Consider the following 18,999-nt stretch of genomic DNA (forward strand, 5'->3'; position numbering starts at 1 on the left):
TGTTTCAATGTGTAGCAGATTAAAGCCTTTGTCTCAGAGCAAGCTCACCGGAGTGGCAGAGCATCTGCTTTGGAAAGAGATCAGCAGTGTCTGAAACACTGATCTCAAACAGATCTGAAATTGAAGATGGACCACTTCTTGCCTTGATAATAAAATGGGAAGGGCAAGAAACCCTTCTAAACAGACAGACAGACAGACCCAGGCCTCTGCTCCATGGGGCTTACAATCTAAACTCTGAGCAGGAGCAGAGGGAAATAAGAGAAAGGTCTAAATGCTGTGTTGGGTCTCAGCCCAGGAGCTCTTTTGTGGAGATTTCTGCCTAGGGCAGTTGCTGTGTATTCTATGGCTGTGTGTATTCACAAGCTGTATACTGGGGAGAACCAGGAGGAGGAGAAAGCATGCTTGGTTGTGCACGCAATTCCTGGGCTGTGTTTTATTTATTCGGCAAATGAATGACCTGCTTCTTAAAAACTGTATCCAAAGTGAGTTACAATTAAAGTCCCAATAAAAATGTCCCAATAAAATGACAGCAATCATTGATTGATTGATTAAGTTGGACTAGGAGTTTAGAGAGTTGGACCTGGGGCCCACTTTTTAGAGTGTTGGACTAGGATTGGGAAGACCTGAGTTCAAATCCCTACGCAGCCATGAAGCTCACTCGTGAATCTGGGCCAGTCATGTATCTCTCAGCCTAACCTACCTCACAGGGTTGTGAGGGCAGGCTGAGAATTTTAGGACCAACAAAAAGGTACTTTTTCATACAGCATGTAATTAATCTATGGAATTCTCTGCCATGGGATGTGGTGATGGCCACCAGCTTGGGTGGCTTTAAAAGGGGCTTAGACAAATACATGGAGGACAGGGCTATCAGTGGCTACTAGTTCGTTGGCTATAAGCCACCTCTAGCCTCAGAATCCCAGTTGCAGGGGAGCAACAGCAGCAGGAGAGAGGGCAGGCACATATCTCTTGCCTGTGTGCTATCTGGTGAGCCAGGATGCTCGACTAGATGGGCTTCCTTGGGCCTGATCCAGCAGGGCAAGGCTCTTCTTATGATAAACAGAACCATGAACCATGTACTCTGGGGCTCCTTGGAGCAAAAGCAGGATATACATGTAAAAATAAATATTAAATTCCAATATTAAAATAATATCATTGTATTAAAGCGAAAAATAAAACACCAACAGGACAGGGGCGGCCGATTACGCCGGGGCAGACCTCTCTGGCCCAGGAGTCCCCCCCCACCCCCGTTCCTCCTGACCCCGCTCCGGCTCCAACTTTGGCGAGCCTCCGGGGAGTCTGGCCCTTTAAGGGCTTCGTCACCAGCACCCGATGCCACGCCCTCCCTCTTCTTCCGCCCTCGCGGATCCGGGCATGCGCTGGGAGACAACGTCCCCGCCTCCCTCGACGCATGCGCAGAGGAGAGGCGGCGCGCAAGAGAGGTGGGTTGTTTTCCTTCGCGTCCTCCTCCTGGCTTCCGGTCCGTTGGCGTTTCCGGCTCGGGCTGCTACGGCGCTGCTGTCATGTCGCGACGAGCCTTGAGGCGACTGAGGGGGGAGGCGCGGGGGCAGGCGCTGCCGGAGGAGGAGCCGCTCCCGGGGGGGGCCCGAGAGGAGGGGGCCCGAGAGGAGGAGGAGGAAGAGGACGGAGGAGGAGGAAGGCGGCGGCCTCGGCAGAAGCCGGCGCGGAGGGTCGCCACCAACCTCTTTGAGCTGGTGAGGGAGAGGAGAAGACCTGTCCCCCTGAGCAGGCCCTGCTTCCTCCTTCCTCCCCGCGGTGGCCGAGCAGGCTTCCCCCTCTGAAAACCCACCAGCAGAGCCTTGCCTGGATGCATTAGCCCTCCCGCGTAGACAGTTTGGTGTTTCGGGGTAGACTGGCCCTGTGCATGGAGGCTCCACCTAGCTGTCATTATTCATGGCCACGCTGGATAGGCTTGCTCCTCCTCTGAGAGCCTAAGAAGCGCCCTGCTGGATTAGAGCCAAACCGATTCATCTCATCCAGCATCCCACTCCCCACAGTGACTGGCCATATGCCTCCAAGAAACCCACGAGCAAGGCAATAGCTCTCCCCTATTTGCCTCCTAGCACCTGGTGTTGAGAAGGATGCTGCCACATGGAGGTTGTATTCCCAACTGTCATTTCTGATAACATAAGCCGAGCTCTTTTGGATCAGACCAAAGACACTTCTAGTCCATGGTCTTCCTTCCCACACTGGCTGAGCAGTTGCTTCTGGGAGCATGATAAGCAGGATGTGAGGGCAGTAGCAGGCAGTTCTCCTGTTTTATCTCCAGCATGTGACATTTAGAGGCACATGGAAGTTCCATCTAGCTGTGGTGGCTAATAGGTCTATCATCAACTGCTGTCTTTCTCTTTGAACGTGTCTGATTCATGTTTATGGGCAGCTGTGTCGTGACTACATTTTGTGGCAGGGAGTTCCATAAGTTAATGATGCATTGTTTATAGGAGTACTTCTAGTCATTATATGCAAAGCACAAGTTGAGTTATGGCCCTTCCTTATAGGAAGAACGAAGCCTTACCTGTTTGCTCCAAGGATGAGGCAAGCAGAGCAACTGCAGTTATTTATTGTAATGAGTGGGGTATAGATCTAAGGGACTATGGCATCTTTAATCTGCATAGATAACTAATGAAGAGCCTGAAGAAGATCCAATATCTAAAGAAGAAAAAGATGATTCCAGATTACCGCAGCAGGGCCACACAGGGAGCAAAGAAGAGGGTGAACCTGGAACTCTGGAGAGTGACAGACAGAGAAACGGAGAGGAGGTGGAGCCAACGGACCAGATGGCAAGTACCCTGCCGGCAGCACAGTGTCCATCTCTGTGTCTTAAATTAGCAAGTGTACCTGGCCAAAGAAGGGTGCTCTTTTCTCGGGGCATGCTCCTGAATGTACTGCAAGTCTGGCTATATACCATGCTTTGTGTTCTGGGTACGGGACCAATCCTGGCTCAGAGGCCTAGAGAGCCTGATTTCCGGGGGCCTGGCATGCTGCATGGTTGCATCTAATAGTCGGAATAAGCACCATACAAATGCGGCCTGTGTATTAGAATGTGGGAATCAAGGGGTTCCCAACCTTGAGTTCCCAGGTGTGGTTGGAGTACACCTCTCACCCTCCCCAGTTGCAGTGGCCAAAAGGACTGTTTAAAATACTTCAGTGCTAGTGTGGAATAACTAAATTGCAAATATTGTCAATCTATTTCTGTTAAAACTTGGAGGGTTAAAGATTGGTATGAGTGCAACTCTGATGCCTGCTGAAATCTGACTTCAAACCCTGTTTTTGAGCAGATGCAAAATAGGTCAAAATATTTTACCAAGCTAACTTATTTACAAGTCCTATGTTTTCAGTCCTCATGTGGGTTTTTTTGATAGGTGCTCAGAGCAAAACCAGAATAAGATACAGTCAGTCCTTAGGTGTTTGAGAGTCACGCCTGTCCCCTGGATGTCCTGAAAGTGAAAGAGATTTCAGAGTGGTGGTGTTGAAAACAATGGTAGAGCTCTGGATTGTTTTGCTATTTCATCTTGCAATGGAACATTGTCCTAAACAGACTCCCTGACACGATGCCAGGGCCGTCCCCTGAATTAGATGTCTGTCTTGCATTTTCTTGCTTCCGCCAGTGCCACAATATATATGCCTTACCAGTGCTGTTCATTTTTGTTTAAAGCCTATTTCAAATAACAAACCACGAAAGAAAAAGAAAAAAAAGAAGAACAGGATGGCCGGAGAGACTCCAGTAAGTTTGCCTCAGGTCTGGGAGTTCAGCACTGTGGGGTCTAGGACACTAACCCTAATGGGATCAGGTGGCGAGTGGAGTGGGGAAAGGATTCGTGTGGGAAAGGACAGTGCTGCAGAAATTCCAAGCTCCTGGTCACCTTGCTTCTTCGAGAAACGACACCTTAATTCAGCCTGGTCCAGATTTATGCTACCTCCAAAGAAATGTTATCCCCGCTGTAGAGAATGCTGGTCTTCAGGTCATCAAGGTGTACATGAAGTAGGAGAAACAGAGGCAGGCTGGGTGGGATCTCTGGCCACTAGGCTACTAGTGGCCTGATCGAGTCTTAGGTTTGTGGGTCTATGCTGCATGAGAGCTCCTCTAGGCTGGATTTAATCTGAGAAGGATGCAGCTGCCTTTGCTAGCTTCACTGTGTCTGGCAGTGCCCCACAGACAAAGACGATGCGGAGGACATCGAGAGCATCCTGGTGAGGATCGAGACCTCCAATGGCCCGGCATGCCAAAGTCAAAGCAGAGTTGTCACTGACAGTCGGCCTTTGCTCTACATAGAGCACAGGTGAGTTTTCCAGATATTTCCTGTCCCTTACTCCTGGGACTGGGGTGAGAGTTGGTCAAGTGAGCTCTTTGGCTCGCAGAATGCCTCTCTGAGCAATGGGAACGTTTCTGGCCCTGGAATGTTCCAGCTTTAGAGAACGCTGGATGTCCTACATCCTTTACATGTGGGTGCTGTGTTCCAGCCTCTCCTGTCTCTGTAGATGTCCCAGTTCTGAGTAGTCCCCTCTGCATGGATTCTGTGCCTCTCACAGCAGGTTTACTGAAGAATTGTGGGGTTTAATACCTGCTGTAGAATTTTGCAAGTGGACACTTCTGGATTTCTGCAGGGGGGGTTTCTTACTAGCTGAGTGCCAGTCAGCATGAGGGACTGTACTCACCCCAACCCTGCCCCAAAGTGTAAGATTTTCATTGTTTAAACAGGGGGATGTAGAAGTGTGACATCGTATCGCTGAGAAACCCTGGGCCTGAAAGCAGAATGTGCTATGCAGAATGACAGAATATATGCAGATATTTTTTACTTCTCATAATTTATCCTGACTGCATTATTTTACATGAGTAGCACACAAGCCCCACACTCAGACCACTGGAATCCCCTTTGATTTATGAGGCTTTAGTAGACCTACCTGCAAATCTTGAACCATTTTTCATGACGACTAGAGACTTGCTTTTGTAGGGAGGGAAATGAAAGTTATAACTACCCTATTTATGGTTGCCCTGTAACAAATTGTTCTCTAGCTGGCTCACAGAACAGTAGAATAAAATATACAATCACACACACACACACACACACCACTACCTCAGTTCAGGCATCCCCATCAAATCATGATTTGTGCTAACCATGGTCTGAGTGTCCAAACATAAAACAGGCAGCCATTGTTTAGAATTGCCTGTCTGCTTTTGACATCTAGCCTCTAAGTAATCGGATATGTAAACTTGTTCCTGTCTCCGTGGCGACAGCCTCTTGAGGTGGAACAATGGCCAAAGCTGTAGCTTGTCAAGGATTCAGACATAAAGGCAAGCCGTGGTTTGATATCCTGGTGTGGCAGCCTCTTGCACACCATGCTTCAGCATGTTGTCTGAATGCAGCAGTCCTGAGAGAGCCAAAGTCCTACACCAGCTGGTTGTGCACAGACTGCTTCCAGCTCTGTTTAAAGACTACTGTAAGAGGTCTTTATTGCACTGTTTGTCCAAGAGAGGCCCACACCAGTTCTTTTTCTGCAAAAGTGGTGTTCTGCAATGATATTAAAAAGGAGTGTGTGGGTACATTCTGAGCTGCCATGCTGAGGTTTTCAATTTAGGCCTTGATGGTTCTGCTCTTTAATATAGGATGTACAGGTACCAGCTCAGTAATGGAGATAGGAAGCTGCCTTCTACTGAGTCAGACCCTTGGTCTATCTAGCTCAGTATGATCTACTCTGGTTGGCAGCAGTTCTCCAAGGGTTTCAGGCAGGAGTCTTTCCCAGCCCTACCTGGAGAAGCTCCCAGCAGGGATGGAGCCTGCTGGGATCTCCTTGCCAGCAGATGCTTGGCTACTGAGCTATGGCCCCATTGCCTATAAGATAAAGGAGGACCAGGTGTCAGTGGAGGCACAAGAAAGGAGAGGCTAGAGTGCTTCAGATGATGGATTTAAATTTCAAATCTTCCAGGAACTTGAATCCAGAAACGGAGCTGAAGAGATACTTTGGGACCCGAGCAGTTCTCGGCGACCAGAGGTGAGACCAAAGCCCGAATGGGTCACGTTGTAGGACCCCAAAGGCACTTTGCAGCGGTGTCTATAAAAGCTCACGTTGCAGGTGCGCATTGGCTAAAACCCTAAACCCTTTAGGCTGAGGAGCTGTGAAAGCCTAAAGCAGAGTGGTGAATGAGAGGCTGCCGCTGAGATCTTGGGAGTTGCCGAGAAGGCCAGGGAGGAGGTGGCTTCTCCGGACAAAGGCACCAGTGTCTCCCCAGGGGCAGGGCTGGGCTCTGGCTCTTGATGTGAATCGAGCAGCCCAGTTTGGGAGCGTGAGAGTCCTGGATTAGGACTGCAGGTCATTCGGATGTGGTTGGGGCGAGGAGACAGCGGTGGCTTTGAACCAGGACTGTTTCAAGCGCCGGAAGCAGCCCAAGAGAGCCAGGAGTCCCGTGTGTGGACGGCCTTCCTCTGGCTTCTCGGCATGGCATAGGCTGGGTTTCAGTTCTAACTGTGCTTACTCCAGATGTGGGAGCCTGGTGGGAGGGTCTCTCCCCCCCCCGCTGATGTCTTTGTTGTGCTTGTGCCCGGTCCAGGGGCAGTGCTGCAGAGCTGTTTGCTCAGCAGCCGAGCGGCACCCAGTGGAAAAAAAGGAGACAGATGCATCCTCCAAGGAGGAAAAGATCCGGATTTCCTCTTTGAGTTGGGTGGAGGCAGGCAAGAGTCAGTCTTGCTGCACTGAGTCTGGCTAAATCGACCACCTCTTGGCCCAGACTCCAGATCACCGTCTGGTGGCCATTGGCCTTGCTTCCAGACTCCACCTGCTTGTGGTTCTGAGTTCTGTTTCTTCTGCAGGCCGAGGCAGAGGCAGCGCCAGTACATCCGCAGCACGTGGTTGACCGTGCCCAAGAACACCTGGCCGCGCCATAGCAAAACAGGTGAGAGGCCTCCCCAGCTCCCACGGGCGCTCCGGCACTTGTCCTGGCTTCGGCCTGTGTTTGCAATGCACAGCTGGTTGCCTTGTCAGCTGGCGGGCCCACATCCACAGAGCCTGGCAGCGGACTCAAGACGGCTGCGTAGGAGGAGCTGCTGCTGGAACACCGCCCCCTTTTTCCTTTGTGCAGCTGCGGGGAGGACTCCATGGCCCCTCCTGGCATTCGCTTAACGACATTGAGCTCAGGGATGCTGCTGCACCTTTTCTTCCCTGGCTGCTCGTACTCCTTGCCCTGCATGCGCGTGGTTTGGGGGGAGAGCCCTGGGCTGCTTTCCTGACTGGAGGATGAAAGAACCCATGCGCTAGAGGGCCAGTGGGCCTGGCTGGTGAGCAGAGCTGGTGATGGTTCTTGGCCCAGTGCCCTTAGCTGGGGGCTGCAGATGTACAAGAACTCCAGGGACTCTGCTGGGAGAAAGGGGTGCAGACAGAGTAGACGCAGGATGTCCGCTTAGGCCAGGGACTGTCAAACTGGAGTCCCCAGATGATGTTGGACTACAGCTCCTATTATCCCCAGCCACCGTGGCCAAAGGCAGGGAATGATGGGAGCTGTAGGCCAACAGCATCTGGGGACCCGAGTTGGAGAACTCCGGGCTTAGCTTAATTCTTCTTCCAGGGTTTAGGGTTTCAAGGAACTGAAACCCTTTTGAGGAGGCGAAGAGCAGAGGAAGTCAAGGCCCGTGGGCAGTGGGTGATGGGCGGGCACCAAAAACTGGGCAATCCCAGTCAGCTCCGGCCCAAGCATATGGATGAGGGATGGCTGGCCAGCCCAGCCCGCATGGTCTTGACTGCTCCTTAAAATGGCCCTCAAGGTGCACCTGTTTCTCCAAGCTCTTAGCTGAAATTAATTTTAAACTGCTTAGTTGTTTTCATTCCGTAAAATTGTGTTAAATGTTTTTTTGTTCTGCGTTTACATTTGTTGTGTTTTAAATTACGTATGCGGCCTAGGGATACACATATCAGGCAGTATATAAATTGGATGGGTGGATGGATACATGAAGTAGCACTTTATTTCCAAACCCTCGGTTTGGCTCTTCAGATAAATTTGGTTTGTCTTTTCTCTGAATTCCTTTTTAAAGGATTGTTGAAGGATGTGGAACTTCTGTGAAGACTGGAGAATGACCTTTGGCATTAACAGCCCACTTTCTCTCCACTCTTCCCCCCCCGCCCCCACCGGGGCAATTCTTTCTAGGTCTCTGCATGGAGCTGCTCGAGACGAAACGCGGAGTGCAGCACTTTGCCTTTGAGCACCATCGGGAGTATCAGCAGGTGCAGTTCAAGTTCCTGGACGCGGTGGAGTCCATGGATCCCAACAACATTGTGGTAGGTGCTCAGTCAGACCCAGCCCTGGTGTGATGCTTGGAAACCACCAGTGAGAACTGCAGCGACTCTTGCTCTAGCCAGCAGAAGAGATAGCACGCGAGGATCACTGCCGAATGAAACATTTCAGAATGTTTTCTAAATAAAATAATGTTTTCGAAATTTGGCTAAACATTTAGAAGGCCTGGGAGATGAAAAAGGTTTCTGCCTGTGCGCCCAGAGATGGCCGTGGATGCCAAGGGAGCCGCCTTGGAGAAAGCCTTCCTCAAATATCGGGTCACAACAGAGAAGGCCCTGCCACAGGCAGCCACCTGCTCTGCTTCAAAGGGCAGGGACATCTGAAGAAGGGCTCCCAATTATTATCTCGGTGTGTCTTTCAGGAATCCCAAGCCATATAGGTGTGCTCTCACAACATCCTGCGGCAGTGAGTTCCATAGGCTTGAATATGCACGGTGTGTGTCAGTGCAGGGAGGGAAGTACCTCCTTCTGTTCGTTCTTTCTGACAGTTCAGTCACTTTGAAGATCAAGGTGGAAGCTTGTTTGCTGAGACTGTGAGCTTTATTCTGAGGAGTCATCAAGGGAGCCTGTGGGACCCTGATGATGGCCCAGAATTTGCCTTGGTTGTCATAAAGCGCTAGAGTTTGGCATTTGACTTGCAGCTTGCCTGTGTGTGTTTCTTTTTGGTTTGTTTTTAGGCACTTAGGAAGCTGCCTTATATAGAGTCAGACCCTTGGTCCATCTAGCGCAGTGTTGCCTACTCTGACTGGGAGTGGCTCTCCGTGGTTTCCAGCAGGAGTCTCTCCCAGCCCTGCCTGGAGATGCTGCCGGAGATTGAAGCTGGGACCTTCTGCATGCAGAGGAGACCCTCTACCACTGAGCTGTATCTTACAGCACTCACATGTTGTCTCCCATCCAAATGCAAACCAAGGTGGACCCTGCTTAGCAAAGGGTGACAATTTGTGCTTGCTACCACAAGACCAGCTCTCCTCCCCAAAGTTAATACCCTGTTTTCCAACCCAACAACAATTCTCAGCGGCTTTACAGAAGTAAGAAATCCATAATAATTTATTTGTTATTTCTCTGTGTAAACTGCCCTGAGCCATTTTTGGAAGGGCAGTGTAGAAACTGAACAAATAATAATAATAACAACAATAACAATGTGACTGAGCCAAAGGCAGGCTGTAGAATGGCAGATCTAAATGCGCTTTGCCCGATGCCCGGCAAGTGTCCCGGTGAGGGCGTCCCACCTCTGCATGCCACAGCCGAGGGGGCCCTCTGTTGCTCGTTCCCGCCTGGAATGGGAGCCCCCAGCGGAGGAGACCCCTCTGGCCTTGCCCTGGTTTCCCCAGCGGGTGGGGGCTGGGGAGTCGGAACACTGCACAGCTTTGAAGGCGCCAGCCCGGCCTCTGCAGCTGGGCTATTTATAAACTCTTTCCTGCTTTGAAGAGCGAGATGCCCAATTTCTCTTGGTACTTAGCAGAACAGGCGCTGCTTTGAGGCCCTGATTGAGCGTGTCCAAGTGAGTTAAACTGGGCAACAACTTTGATGGCACACACAAAGCAGGCAAATGGCAAAATTGTCCGTGGCCTAATATTAGCATAATCAAGACATTGAGCTTGGAGAGCCTCCAGCCCCCACCCGCCCCCGTGTGCCCCCACTGCTTCTTGAAGCCACTTCTGTGTCCCAGTTTTCCTCATAGAAGGGTCTTTGTCCTGGGAAGCCTCACGCGTTGCCCTCTCCTCGCTTGCTTGCCAGTCGTGGACTCTGGCTGTGTTGGCTGGGCATCTCTTGGGTGTCAAGATGAGAGCCAGTTGTGGAAGTTGCCACTCGGCACATCCAGCCAGCTGACTCTTCGCTTCAGGACCATACGTCTTGGCATGGAGCCTCTGTTGCCGCCCCAGGGAAGCTTCTAATCGGAGCGAGATGGCCTTCTTAATCCCCAGCATCTCACTGTCTGCAAAAGGGGGTTGTACTTTTGGGCTGTGAGTTTGGGGCTTCTGTTTGGGCCTGTGCAATGAAACTGATGGGCAGCAGATTCAGGACAGACAGAAGGACTTCACACAGTGCAGAACTGATATGTGGGACTCATTGCCACCAGATGGGGTGAAAGTTGCCGGCTTAGATGGCTTTAAACGGGGATTAGACCAATTTCTGGTGGCTAAATAGAATGCTCGTGTTCAGACCAGAGACAGCGTCCCTCTGAACCCCAGTTCTTTGCGGAGCTCTTGCCTTCATGCCTAGCTTTGTGGGCTTGGCAGAAGCATCCAGTTGGAAACAGCTGCACATAGGAATGCAGGTGAGAGGTCCAGATGCACAGCTCATGGCACGAGGCACCAGAGAACCTTGCCTGGGTGCTGCTGGGATTCCCTTTTCCGATATACTTGTGCTCTCTGAATGCACACTCACTCAGCTTAGACTTCTGCCAGTTTGGAATGCCAGTGCAAAAATGGGGCCATGGAGTGGGGAGAGTGAAGGGGGGATCTGGGGGTGGGGAGCACAGTATGGGAACACCCCTCTCAAGACTAAAAGGCAGTGTGAGTCTTCAGTGGGGGTGGCCTCAGTGCTCCCTCTAAGAGGGATTCCCAGATGTTGTTGACTGCAGTTCCCAGCTGCAGTGGCCTTTGGCTGGGGATTATGGGAGTTGTAGGCAACAACACCTGGAAATCCCTGTGAGAGGGAGCACTGGGTGGCCTGTCTGCTTTAAAATGTGCATTTGTTCCTATTCTCTCTCTCTCTCTCTGGAAATTTAACCTTTAAACTGAAAATTGTAGGGTGGAAGCCAAATGGCAGCTTGGGTGTCAGATTCTGCCTGGTGAACTTGGGATTTCAGAAAATTTATCCAGGATATGTTTTAGGCTGCCTTTTCAGTTTAAAAAACAGTGTTCAGGGTGGCTCACAGATACTTTGGAGATCCACAACAATGCCAAATGCAGGTGCCCAGTTGCATCCCAGACCCATCCTCCATTGATGGTGGTGGTGGTGGTGGTGGTGGTGCTCCTCCCCTCCATGGCTTGCTCTCTCTCCGGCACGGCAGTCGTTGTCCCCCCCAGCCTGAGCTCCTGACGGCCTTTCAGCCGGTCCGGGGCCCTTCGGAGCCATTCGCTCCCTGCAGCCTGCTTTGTCTCCCTTCGCCCCAGCTTTTGCTCCAGATGAACCCTTACCATGTGGACTCACTGCTGCAGCTCAGTGACGTGTGCCAGATGCAGGAGGACCAGGAGATGGCCAGAGACCTCGTTGGTAAGCAGCTGGAGCAAAGGGGTGCACTGTCATGCCGCGGAGCTGGCCCAAAGCGACGGGTCTCCTCGGAAGGAGGAGGGAGGCGAGGACAGGGCTGCACAAGTCCGGCCCTCCTGCCGACGTCGGACTACAGCTCCCATCCTTCATCCCTTACTGTTGGCCATTGTGACTGGGGGTGATGGGAGCCGTAGTCCCAAACCAGCTGGGCTAGAAGGCTGTGTGTGTTCCAAGTGTCGCTTCCCGAGTGGGTGGATGCAGGGTTCCTCCGGAAACCTGGGAGTCCACATTTCCTGACCCTCAGGCCCAGGTGAGAGATAAGTGCTGCCGTTTCCATTCTGTGGGGCTGGCCAGCACCTGGGTCTCTCTTTGCTTGGCATTTCCAGGGTGAAGCCTTGGAGGCCTTTAGCCCGACGCATCCAGGGGCAGCCCAGAACTGTTAGCTAAGCAAGCGCCGTTCTCAGCTGGGCCGTTGGTGGCCATTCCTTGTGCGCTGCCCGAGTTCCCTGTTTCTGGCGCGCTGCAGCATGGAGGCAGAACTCTGCAAGGGAGCAGCCCCTCTTGCCTCCACGGCCTTGGAGCCCAACGCCCTCCTGTTGGCTGTTCTGGCATTTGCTGGCCAGCTTGGGCCTGGGGTGGGGAAGGTGAGGGGGACCCCCCACACACACACACCCAGGGCTGCCTCCGTCAGGCCTTCTTGCTGCCAAACGGAGCATTTCGGCAGCAGGTATAAATGATGTTGTCCTGTCCTTTCTAGCTGCATCGTGGTGGTGTTGTTGACTTGTGCTTTCTTTTTTTAGCCATATCTCTTTTTCAAAATGGTGCGTCATGGTTTGAGGCTGCCAGTGTCTGTTCCTCAACTCCGCGTGAAGTTGTTTCTCAACTGCCTCCAGCTGCCTTTGGGTTGAAAACGTGATTTATGAATACAGTGAGCCCAAGTGGCAGAAGGCTCCACAGCCTGGCCTTACTCGGGTGCTTCTTTTCCAGAGAGAGCCCTCTACACCCTGGAGTGTGCCTTCCACCCCATGTTCAGCCTCACCAGCCGGACCTGCAGGCTCGACTACCGGAGGCCAGAGAACAGGTAGGGCCTCGCTCCCGGCACTGAGTGGGTGTCCAGGAGGCGGGCCTCACTTGCTGTTCCTTCATGCCCTCTGGGAAATGAATCTGCCGCACAGGTACTGTGCTCGGCAGCTGCACAAGCACGGTTAGGGGCTGGATTTCTCAGCCTTAGTTTATGCCCCATGCTGATAGCTGAGTTGTCCTTTCTGTCTCCCCTGCCCTTCCCCTCTCTCCAGTGCCACCCATAAAGGTCTGGGTTTCACGTCTCCTGGCCAGAAAGTGCTGCTCCCTTCCGAATTTCTGGCTAGAGGGAGAGCTGGTCTTGTGGTAGCGAGCATGAATGGCCTCCTTTGCAAAGCATGGCCTGCCTTGGTTTAATTTGGATGGGTGACTCTGTAAGAGAGTCGCCTGAGGGGATGGAAGAGCCCCTGCTTGGCATTCAGAAGGCAGCATCTGCGGGTAGAGCTGGGGGAGATCCTGCCTGAAACCTTGGAGTGCTGCTGCCAATCAGTGAAGATAGTCCTGAGCTAGATGGACCAAGGGTCTGACTCCGCATAAGGCCACTTCCTGTGTTCCTGTGTCCTGACTGCAGGGAGATGCCGGTCTAAATGATGAATGATAAATCTCTGCTGTTGGTGTTCCTTGCAGAGCGTTCTACCTGGCTCTCTTCAAGCACATGGTTTTCCTGGAGAGGAGAGGCTGTCCTCGCACCGCCTTGGAGTTCTGCAAACTTATCCTGAGGTAGCTGCTGGCTCGGGGCAGGGGGTGGCATTGTGTGCCAGGTTGCCTGACACAAGTCCAGGAGGCTGAGAGATGATGGGAGAGGCTAGCCAACACATCCTCCTCCCGTCTCTGACTAGGAGCCAGTGTCTGCACATTCTGCAGCCTCCGTTGTCCGCTCAAAAGGTCGCAAGCTCCAGGGTTCCCTGTGACCAGCATTCCATCCCAGATGTTGTTGGCTACATCTCCCTGTGCCCATTGCAGCTGGGGATTATGGGAGTTGTAGTCGTCTTCATCTGGGAATCCCTGTCCCAGGGAACCCTAGTGGCAACGGTCCTCAGGGGCCATGAACCCCCTTGGCGTGTTCTCTGGCAGATGTTGCCAACCCAGAGACTGAGGCGTGCGGATGGGCTGGCCGGCTGGCCAGGGGGGCTTCTCTGCAGTGTGTTGCATAACGGTCTCTTTTGGGCATCTCTGCCTTCTCCTCCCCCCGCAATCCAACCCCGTCTCCAAAGCCTGGATCCAGAGAACGACCCGCTGTGCACACTGCTGGTCATCGATCTGCTGTCGCTCCGAGCGAGAGAATATGCCTTCCTGACCCGCATGTTTCAGGAGTGGGAGGTGAGTCAGTGGCCCCGGCGGGCGGTGTGTGGGAAGCGGAAGTCGGCCAGCGTCCTGGGGCTGCTGGTCTGCCTGTCCAGGGGCCGAGCAGGCAGCAACGGGCCGGCTCAGGCGTCTGGCTGTGGTGCACGGCAGGAAGGCTGAGCCCTCCCTCTCGCTGGGAAAGAAGCCACCGCCCTGAGTCACTCTGGCGATGGCCTGTGGGGCTCTTGGCTACCCCGTGGAGCTGCTCGTGGCTCCAGAGTCTACCGGTGGGTGCCTTTTGCAAGTGGTGTCAGAACCGGCGGTTTGGACTGGGCTGGAGGGTGGGGGCGCGGATATCCCACTGCTTGACACTCAAGAGACCAGCCAGCTCCATGGGGTGTTCTTTTCTTTCCCCTCTTTGTGTGGCTCTGGAGAAATGTGGTGCTGATTGCTGAAGACTTGGAGGTAGAATTTTGGGCAGGTTGGTGGTGGTCCCGAGATGAGACTTCAGCCCAGTGCAAAGTCTCCACTTCTGACTGCATGTTTCCAGTCTCTCTGGAGTCACGAGCTGTGGACATCTTTCAAGAATGCAAAAAACAAAAAACACGGAGATTCAGCCAAGTTTTTTCCACTGGATTCTCTGCAGCTTCCCTACTGCCCTTTCTTTTTCCAGAGTCATCGAAACCTGTCCCAGCTCCCAAACTTTGCCTTCTCGGTCCCCCTGGCCTATTTCTTCCTGAGCCAGCAGGAGGACCTCCCAGAAGCAGAACTGAACCACGCCCACGAAAGAGCCGCCACCCTCATTCGGCAGTCGCTGATCATGTTCCCAAGCGGTGAGTCCGCAGACCACAGGAAGCTGGTCCCTCAACCTCCGTATTGGGCTGGCAGCAGCTCTCCTAGGTTTCCGGCGGGGGTCCTTTCCAGCCCTCCCTGGAGGTGCTGCCAGGGGGTGAACCGGGGACCTTCTACACGCAAGCAGAAGGCGCCAGTACACTTTAAGTGGGAGCAGCACACGCCAGCCAGTGTGTTCCCCCTAATAGGGATCACCTGTCATTGTTGACTACACCTCCCATGATCCTCAAGCAGAAGCCGTTGCAGCTGGGGATCCTGGGAGTTGTAGTCAACAGCCTCTGGGAATCCCGTTTAGAGAGAACATTGATGCCTGAACACTGATCCCTCCACCCTGACGCGCAAGAGACACACGCAGCTTGTCCACACCATTGCGCCTTGCTGAACATGGATCGTTCTTTTTCTCTGATCGGAGCATGAGGGAGGGGGCGGTTGGGACTCACCCATGACAGGCAGCCCCCTTCCAGCTCCTGGGCATCGTGGGCCTCCCTGAGCTGCCCCCAAACTCTCCTGCTGTCCTGAGAACAGGGGCCCATTGGGGGCGCTGGAGGTCACTCTCTGGTTTCTCCCTCCCACCATATCCCTCTCCCAGTCCTGATGCCTTTGCTGGATCGCTGTAGCGTGCAGCCGGATGCCACGGTCGCTTCCCACCCGTTCTTTGGACTGAATGCCCAGCTGAGGTAAGGAGCGTGTGGAGATGCCCTCGCTGGTTGCAGCAACATGTGGATCCTACCAGGATTGTGTTGGGCAGTTGGATTTTGTGGCATAGCAAGTCCTAGCAGGATTGGCATTGACAGGGGCTGGGGCCAGGGAGGCCACACGTCCCCCTCCATGAGCTGGGGCAGCTGGGCCTCCCGAGAGCCTGTTGGGAGTGGTTCTCTGGGGCCCGCGGGGAGGTGGGAGGGGAGCCAGCCCGAGCGTCTGGGAGTCCCTGCGGGGCGTGTCTTTCTACAGCAGCACATGCTGGCAGAGAGACGGAGAAGCTCCCTGCTTTCGAGGCTGCCTGGGCTGTCTCTGGGGCAGGTCAGTGAGGCAGGCAGGCAGCCCTCTCTCCACCTGGGCTCTCCCTCTGTGGGGCGAGGAATGCCAGGGGGCGATTCCGCTTTCCTGCCCTCTCTGCCCCCCGCCCCCCAAGTGGCAGACACCCGCCTACCCTGAGTCGGAGTGTTCCCAGCGGCCAGTGCGAGTCTCTCCGCCCCTGCAGTTCTCCTCCTGCCTTGAGCCAGCTGGTCTCCCTCTACCTGGGGAGGACCCACCCCCTCTGGAAGGACCCGGCTGTCATGGCCTGGCTGGAAACCAACGTGCACGAGGTGCTTCGGATGGTGGACTCCAGCGACCCGGCCCTGGAAGAGGCGGAGCAGAAGTGAGTCTGGCGCAGAGCAGGGGGCTTTCCCCGCAGCCCGTCCTGGCTGGGAGTTGAAGACCTTTCCGATCCCGCGTTCCTCTCGAGAAAAGCACTGCCAGGCTGGGGCGGCGGGCAAGGGCTGAAGCCAGCCAAGCCCAGGCGGGGGAACGGCACCGCTCAGCCCTCCACACAGGGCTCTGCGGTCTGCGAGCAGCCCTGGGGGAAGAGCTCGGAGGGAGGGGAGACGCTCGCCCGCTCTGCCTCCTTCCCTCCAGTTGGAGCCTCTTGTCGGCAGTCCTTGGTGCTTTCTCTCTTGGCCTGCAGGCGGAAGGTGAGGTACCAGAACGCCCCCCGGAACGTCTATCGCCACGTGATCCTCTCGGAGATCAGGGAAGCCACAGCCGCGTTGCCTCCGGTGAGGGGCCGGACTTGGGGGTGGGGGGGAAGGGGGTTTGTGAGGTGGCATCCTGCATGTGCCCGGTCGCTCCCTCATCCCTGGCCCTGGCGCTGTCACCCTCCAGGGCCTCATCCTGCCCCTTCCCAGCTCTTTGGATATCAGGAGTTGGCTGCTGCCTTCAGCGGTCTGGCCAGCACAGGCTTGACCAGAGCTGAGGCCTCTTCCCAGCACTCTTGCCTAAGAGTGGCGTAGCTGGAGGCTGAGGCGGGGCCCTTTGGCATGCGCAGCAGGGGCTCCGCCGCTGACCCACAGCCTGCTGACCCCAGGGTTGCCCTGCTCCAGGGAGAGGGCTTCGTGTCTCCGCAGAGCCCCAAGTGCCAAGGCGCCAGTGGCAAAGGTGGCTGACCCAACCAGCAGGACTGCAGGCTGCCTGTGCTGGAGTCCGGGCAGGATGAGTGCGAAGAGAATGAAGCACCCCAGGGGAAAGGGGGGGGGCGCAAGCAGGGCTTCCTGGGATTCCAGCAAACAGGGCTTGGGAGGGCCAGCTGGAGGCCTGCCGTGTGGGTCCCACCTCAGTGAGAGTGCCCCTCTTCTGGATGGGGTGGGGGCCGTGCTTTTGCCCCGGCGTCTTGGAAGAAGCAGCCGCATTTCCCTTCAGAGCTCTTACCGGCACTCTCTCTGCTTCCCCCTCCAAGGAAGTGACCTCCCAGCCGATCATGGGGTTCGACCCCCTGCCGCCGCTGGACTCCCTCATCTCCTACCCGAGGCCAGAAAGGTATCGCCTGCCTGAGCTTCTGTGCGCTTGGGCCGATGAGATGCTCGCCTTGCTCTGTGTCGGCCTGGGAAAGCGACTGCTTCCAGCCAAGCCCCGGGACTCCCTCTGGAACCTCCCTCGGGCTGATGCTTCTCGCCCGGACCCCTCCATTTCTCAGACGCATGGGGCTGGCATCAGTGCAGAGCACCCGTTAAATGTCGCTTTCCCCTTCCCTCTTGTGGGGGCTTGGAGGGCTCAAGAGAGTAGCCCCCCACCCCAAGCTCAGGAAGAGAGTGCCTCATCGTGGCCATCGGCACGAGCAGACTGGAGTCTTCTCTCTCTCTCTCTCTCTCTCCCTCCAGGGCGAGTCGGCCAGCCAACGAGAGCACCTTCTCTCTCTTCTTTCGCTCCCTGTTGCCAAATTTCAACCTGCAGGTATGTCGGGCAGGCGGAGCTGCCAGTCTCAGCCAGGCAGGAATCCTGGGCTCCCCTTCTGTGCGGAGGAGCATAACCTGCACTCCCCTCCTCTTTTGCTGGGGTGGAGAACACCCCACAGGAGCACAGCCGGGTTCTCCTGGCCTCTGAGCGCCAAAGGAGCTGGAATGATGCGGAGTCTCTAAGTTAAGAGTTAAAGAGTCCGACTAAAGGCCCATCTAATCTCCCATCCTGTTTTGTTTTGATCTATCGATCTATCCAGTTCATATCCCGCCCAAACTTGCGTCTCTGGGCAACTGCTCTTTGCTGCTGTTGCTGCCACCTCTTCCTCCGTGAACCGGTCTCCTCCCCTCCTTAAGCTAACTAATGAGTGGTCATTGCCATAGCATGTAGCTTTGAGTTCCCCAGAGCAGGGATTCTCCGACTTGGGCCCCAGATGCTGCTGGGCTGCAGTTCCCATGTGGCAGTAGCCGAGCCAGCAGGCTGGGCACGCCTTGGGACGGGATCGGCGTCCCACTCCACAGGCACCAGGAAGCCAGAGCCAGGAGAGACAGGTCAGCAGTGCGGTGAGGGGCTGGGAGCAGCGTGGCTGGGGAGGGCTTCCGTCGGGTTTGCAGCCAACCGGGTCCCTCTGTAAGGAGCACAGGAAAGGCTGAGCCCCACGCAGGCTGCTGAGCAGCCAGTTCTGGAGTCACAGGGCTGTGTTGCTGGCCCTGCGTGGGCCAGCACCTGACAGCCGGTTCCCCCCGACCTCCTTTTTGGAACATGTTGTGCGTTCTTCAGGCGGAAGTCAGAGCCGGTGGAGAGGAAGAGCCTGGCGCAGGGCAGAATCTGAACCAGGGTGTGAACCGACTGATGGCAGCCATGCGGGACATGCTGGCGAATATCCAGTTCCAGGAGCCGCCGCGGGACGACAATCCCGAGGGGGATGGAGGAGAGTGGGACTGACCCCTCGCCTCGGCGCCCCTCCCCTCTCCCCCTGTAATCTCCCTTGCTGCGCAATAAACAGTCACAAGTCAGCAGAGCAGGGTGTCTTTCTGCCTCTCGCAGCAGGCCGGCACCTCCAGAAGAGGAGAGGGGCTGGGGCGCCGGGGTGGCGGCCCGCTCTCTGCACAAAGCCAAAGCGACCCTGGAAAGAGCCGCTTTGCTCCGAACGTTGTGTGCGGCTGGTCTGCTTAGATCCAGGGTCCTCGTAGGGCGAGGCTGTCCTGCCTAAGGAGACGCACGCAAGCCGTGCTCTGGGAAAGCCTTTGCGGAGTCGTAGAGCCCAAGTCTTGCCTGCAGACAAGGCTTCTCAAGCTCGGGTCCCCAGATGTTGGGGCTGCACCCCCCACCATCCCC

General features: G+C 54.9%; 1 protein-coding gene across 1 annotated transcript; it reads left to right on the forward strand.

Moving 5' to 3' along the window:
• Positions 1 to 1,444: 1,444 nt before the first annotated feature.
• On the forward strand, positions 1,445 to 18,677 carry TCF25 (transcription factor 25). The gene is made up of 18 exons (XM_053271505.1): positions 1,445 to 1,712; positions 2,634 to 2,798; positions 3,674 to 3,742; positions 4,165 to 4,298; positions 5,944 to 6,009; positions 6,825 to 6,907; positions 8,153 to 8,283; positions 11,418 to 11,517; positions 12,502 to 12,595; positions 13,222 to 13,314; positions 13,809 to 13,914; positions 14,552 to 14,711; positions 15,320 to 15,407; positions 15,932 to 16,090; positions 16,397 to 16,487; positions 17,165 to 17,244; positions 17,586 to 17,658; positions 18,442 to 18,677. The coding sequence occupies exons 1-18, from the start codon at positions 1,521 to 1,523 to the stop codon at positions 18,604 to 18,606; spliced, it is 2,049 nt and encodes a 682-aa protein (XP_053127480.1). The 5' UTR covers positions 1,445 to 1,520; the 3' UTR covers positions 18,607 to 18,677.
• The last annotated feature ends 322 nt before the right edge of the window (positions 18,678 to 18,999 follow it).

Source organism: Hemicordylus capensis, chromosome 9 (genome assembly GCF_027244095.1).
Source record: "Hemicordylus capensis ecotype Gifberg chromosome 9, rHemCap1.1.pri, whole genome shotgun sequence".
NCBI classification, from domain to species: domain Eukaryota; kingdom Metazoa; phylum Chordata; class Lepidosauria; order Squamata; family Cordylidae; genus Hemicordylus; species Hemicordylus capensis.

Coding starts and splice junctions, on each gene's coding strand:
- TCF25 (XM_053271505.1), top strand. CDS start 1,521: ATGTCGCGACGAGCCTTGAGGCGACTGAGGGGGGAGGCGCGGGGGCAG. Junction 2,799..3,673: donor TGGAGCCAACGGACCAGATG/GCAAGTACCCTG, acceptor TTTTGTTTAAAG/CCTATTTCAAATAACAAACC. Junction 3,743..4,164: donor GGATGGCCGGAGAGACTCCA/GTAAGTTTGCCT, acceptor TGTGTCTGGCAG/TGCCCCACAGACAAAGACGA.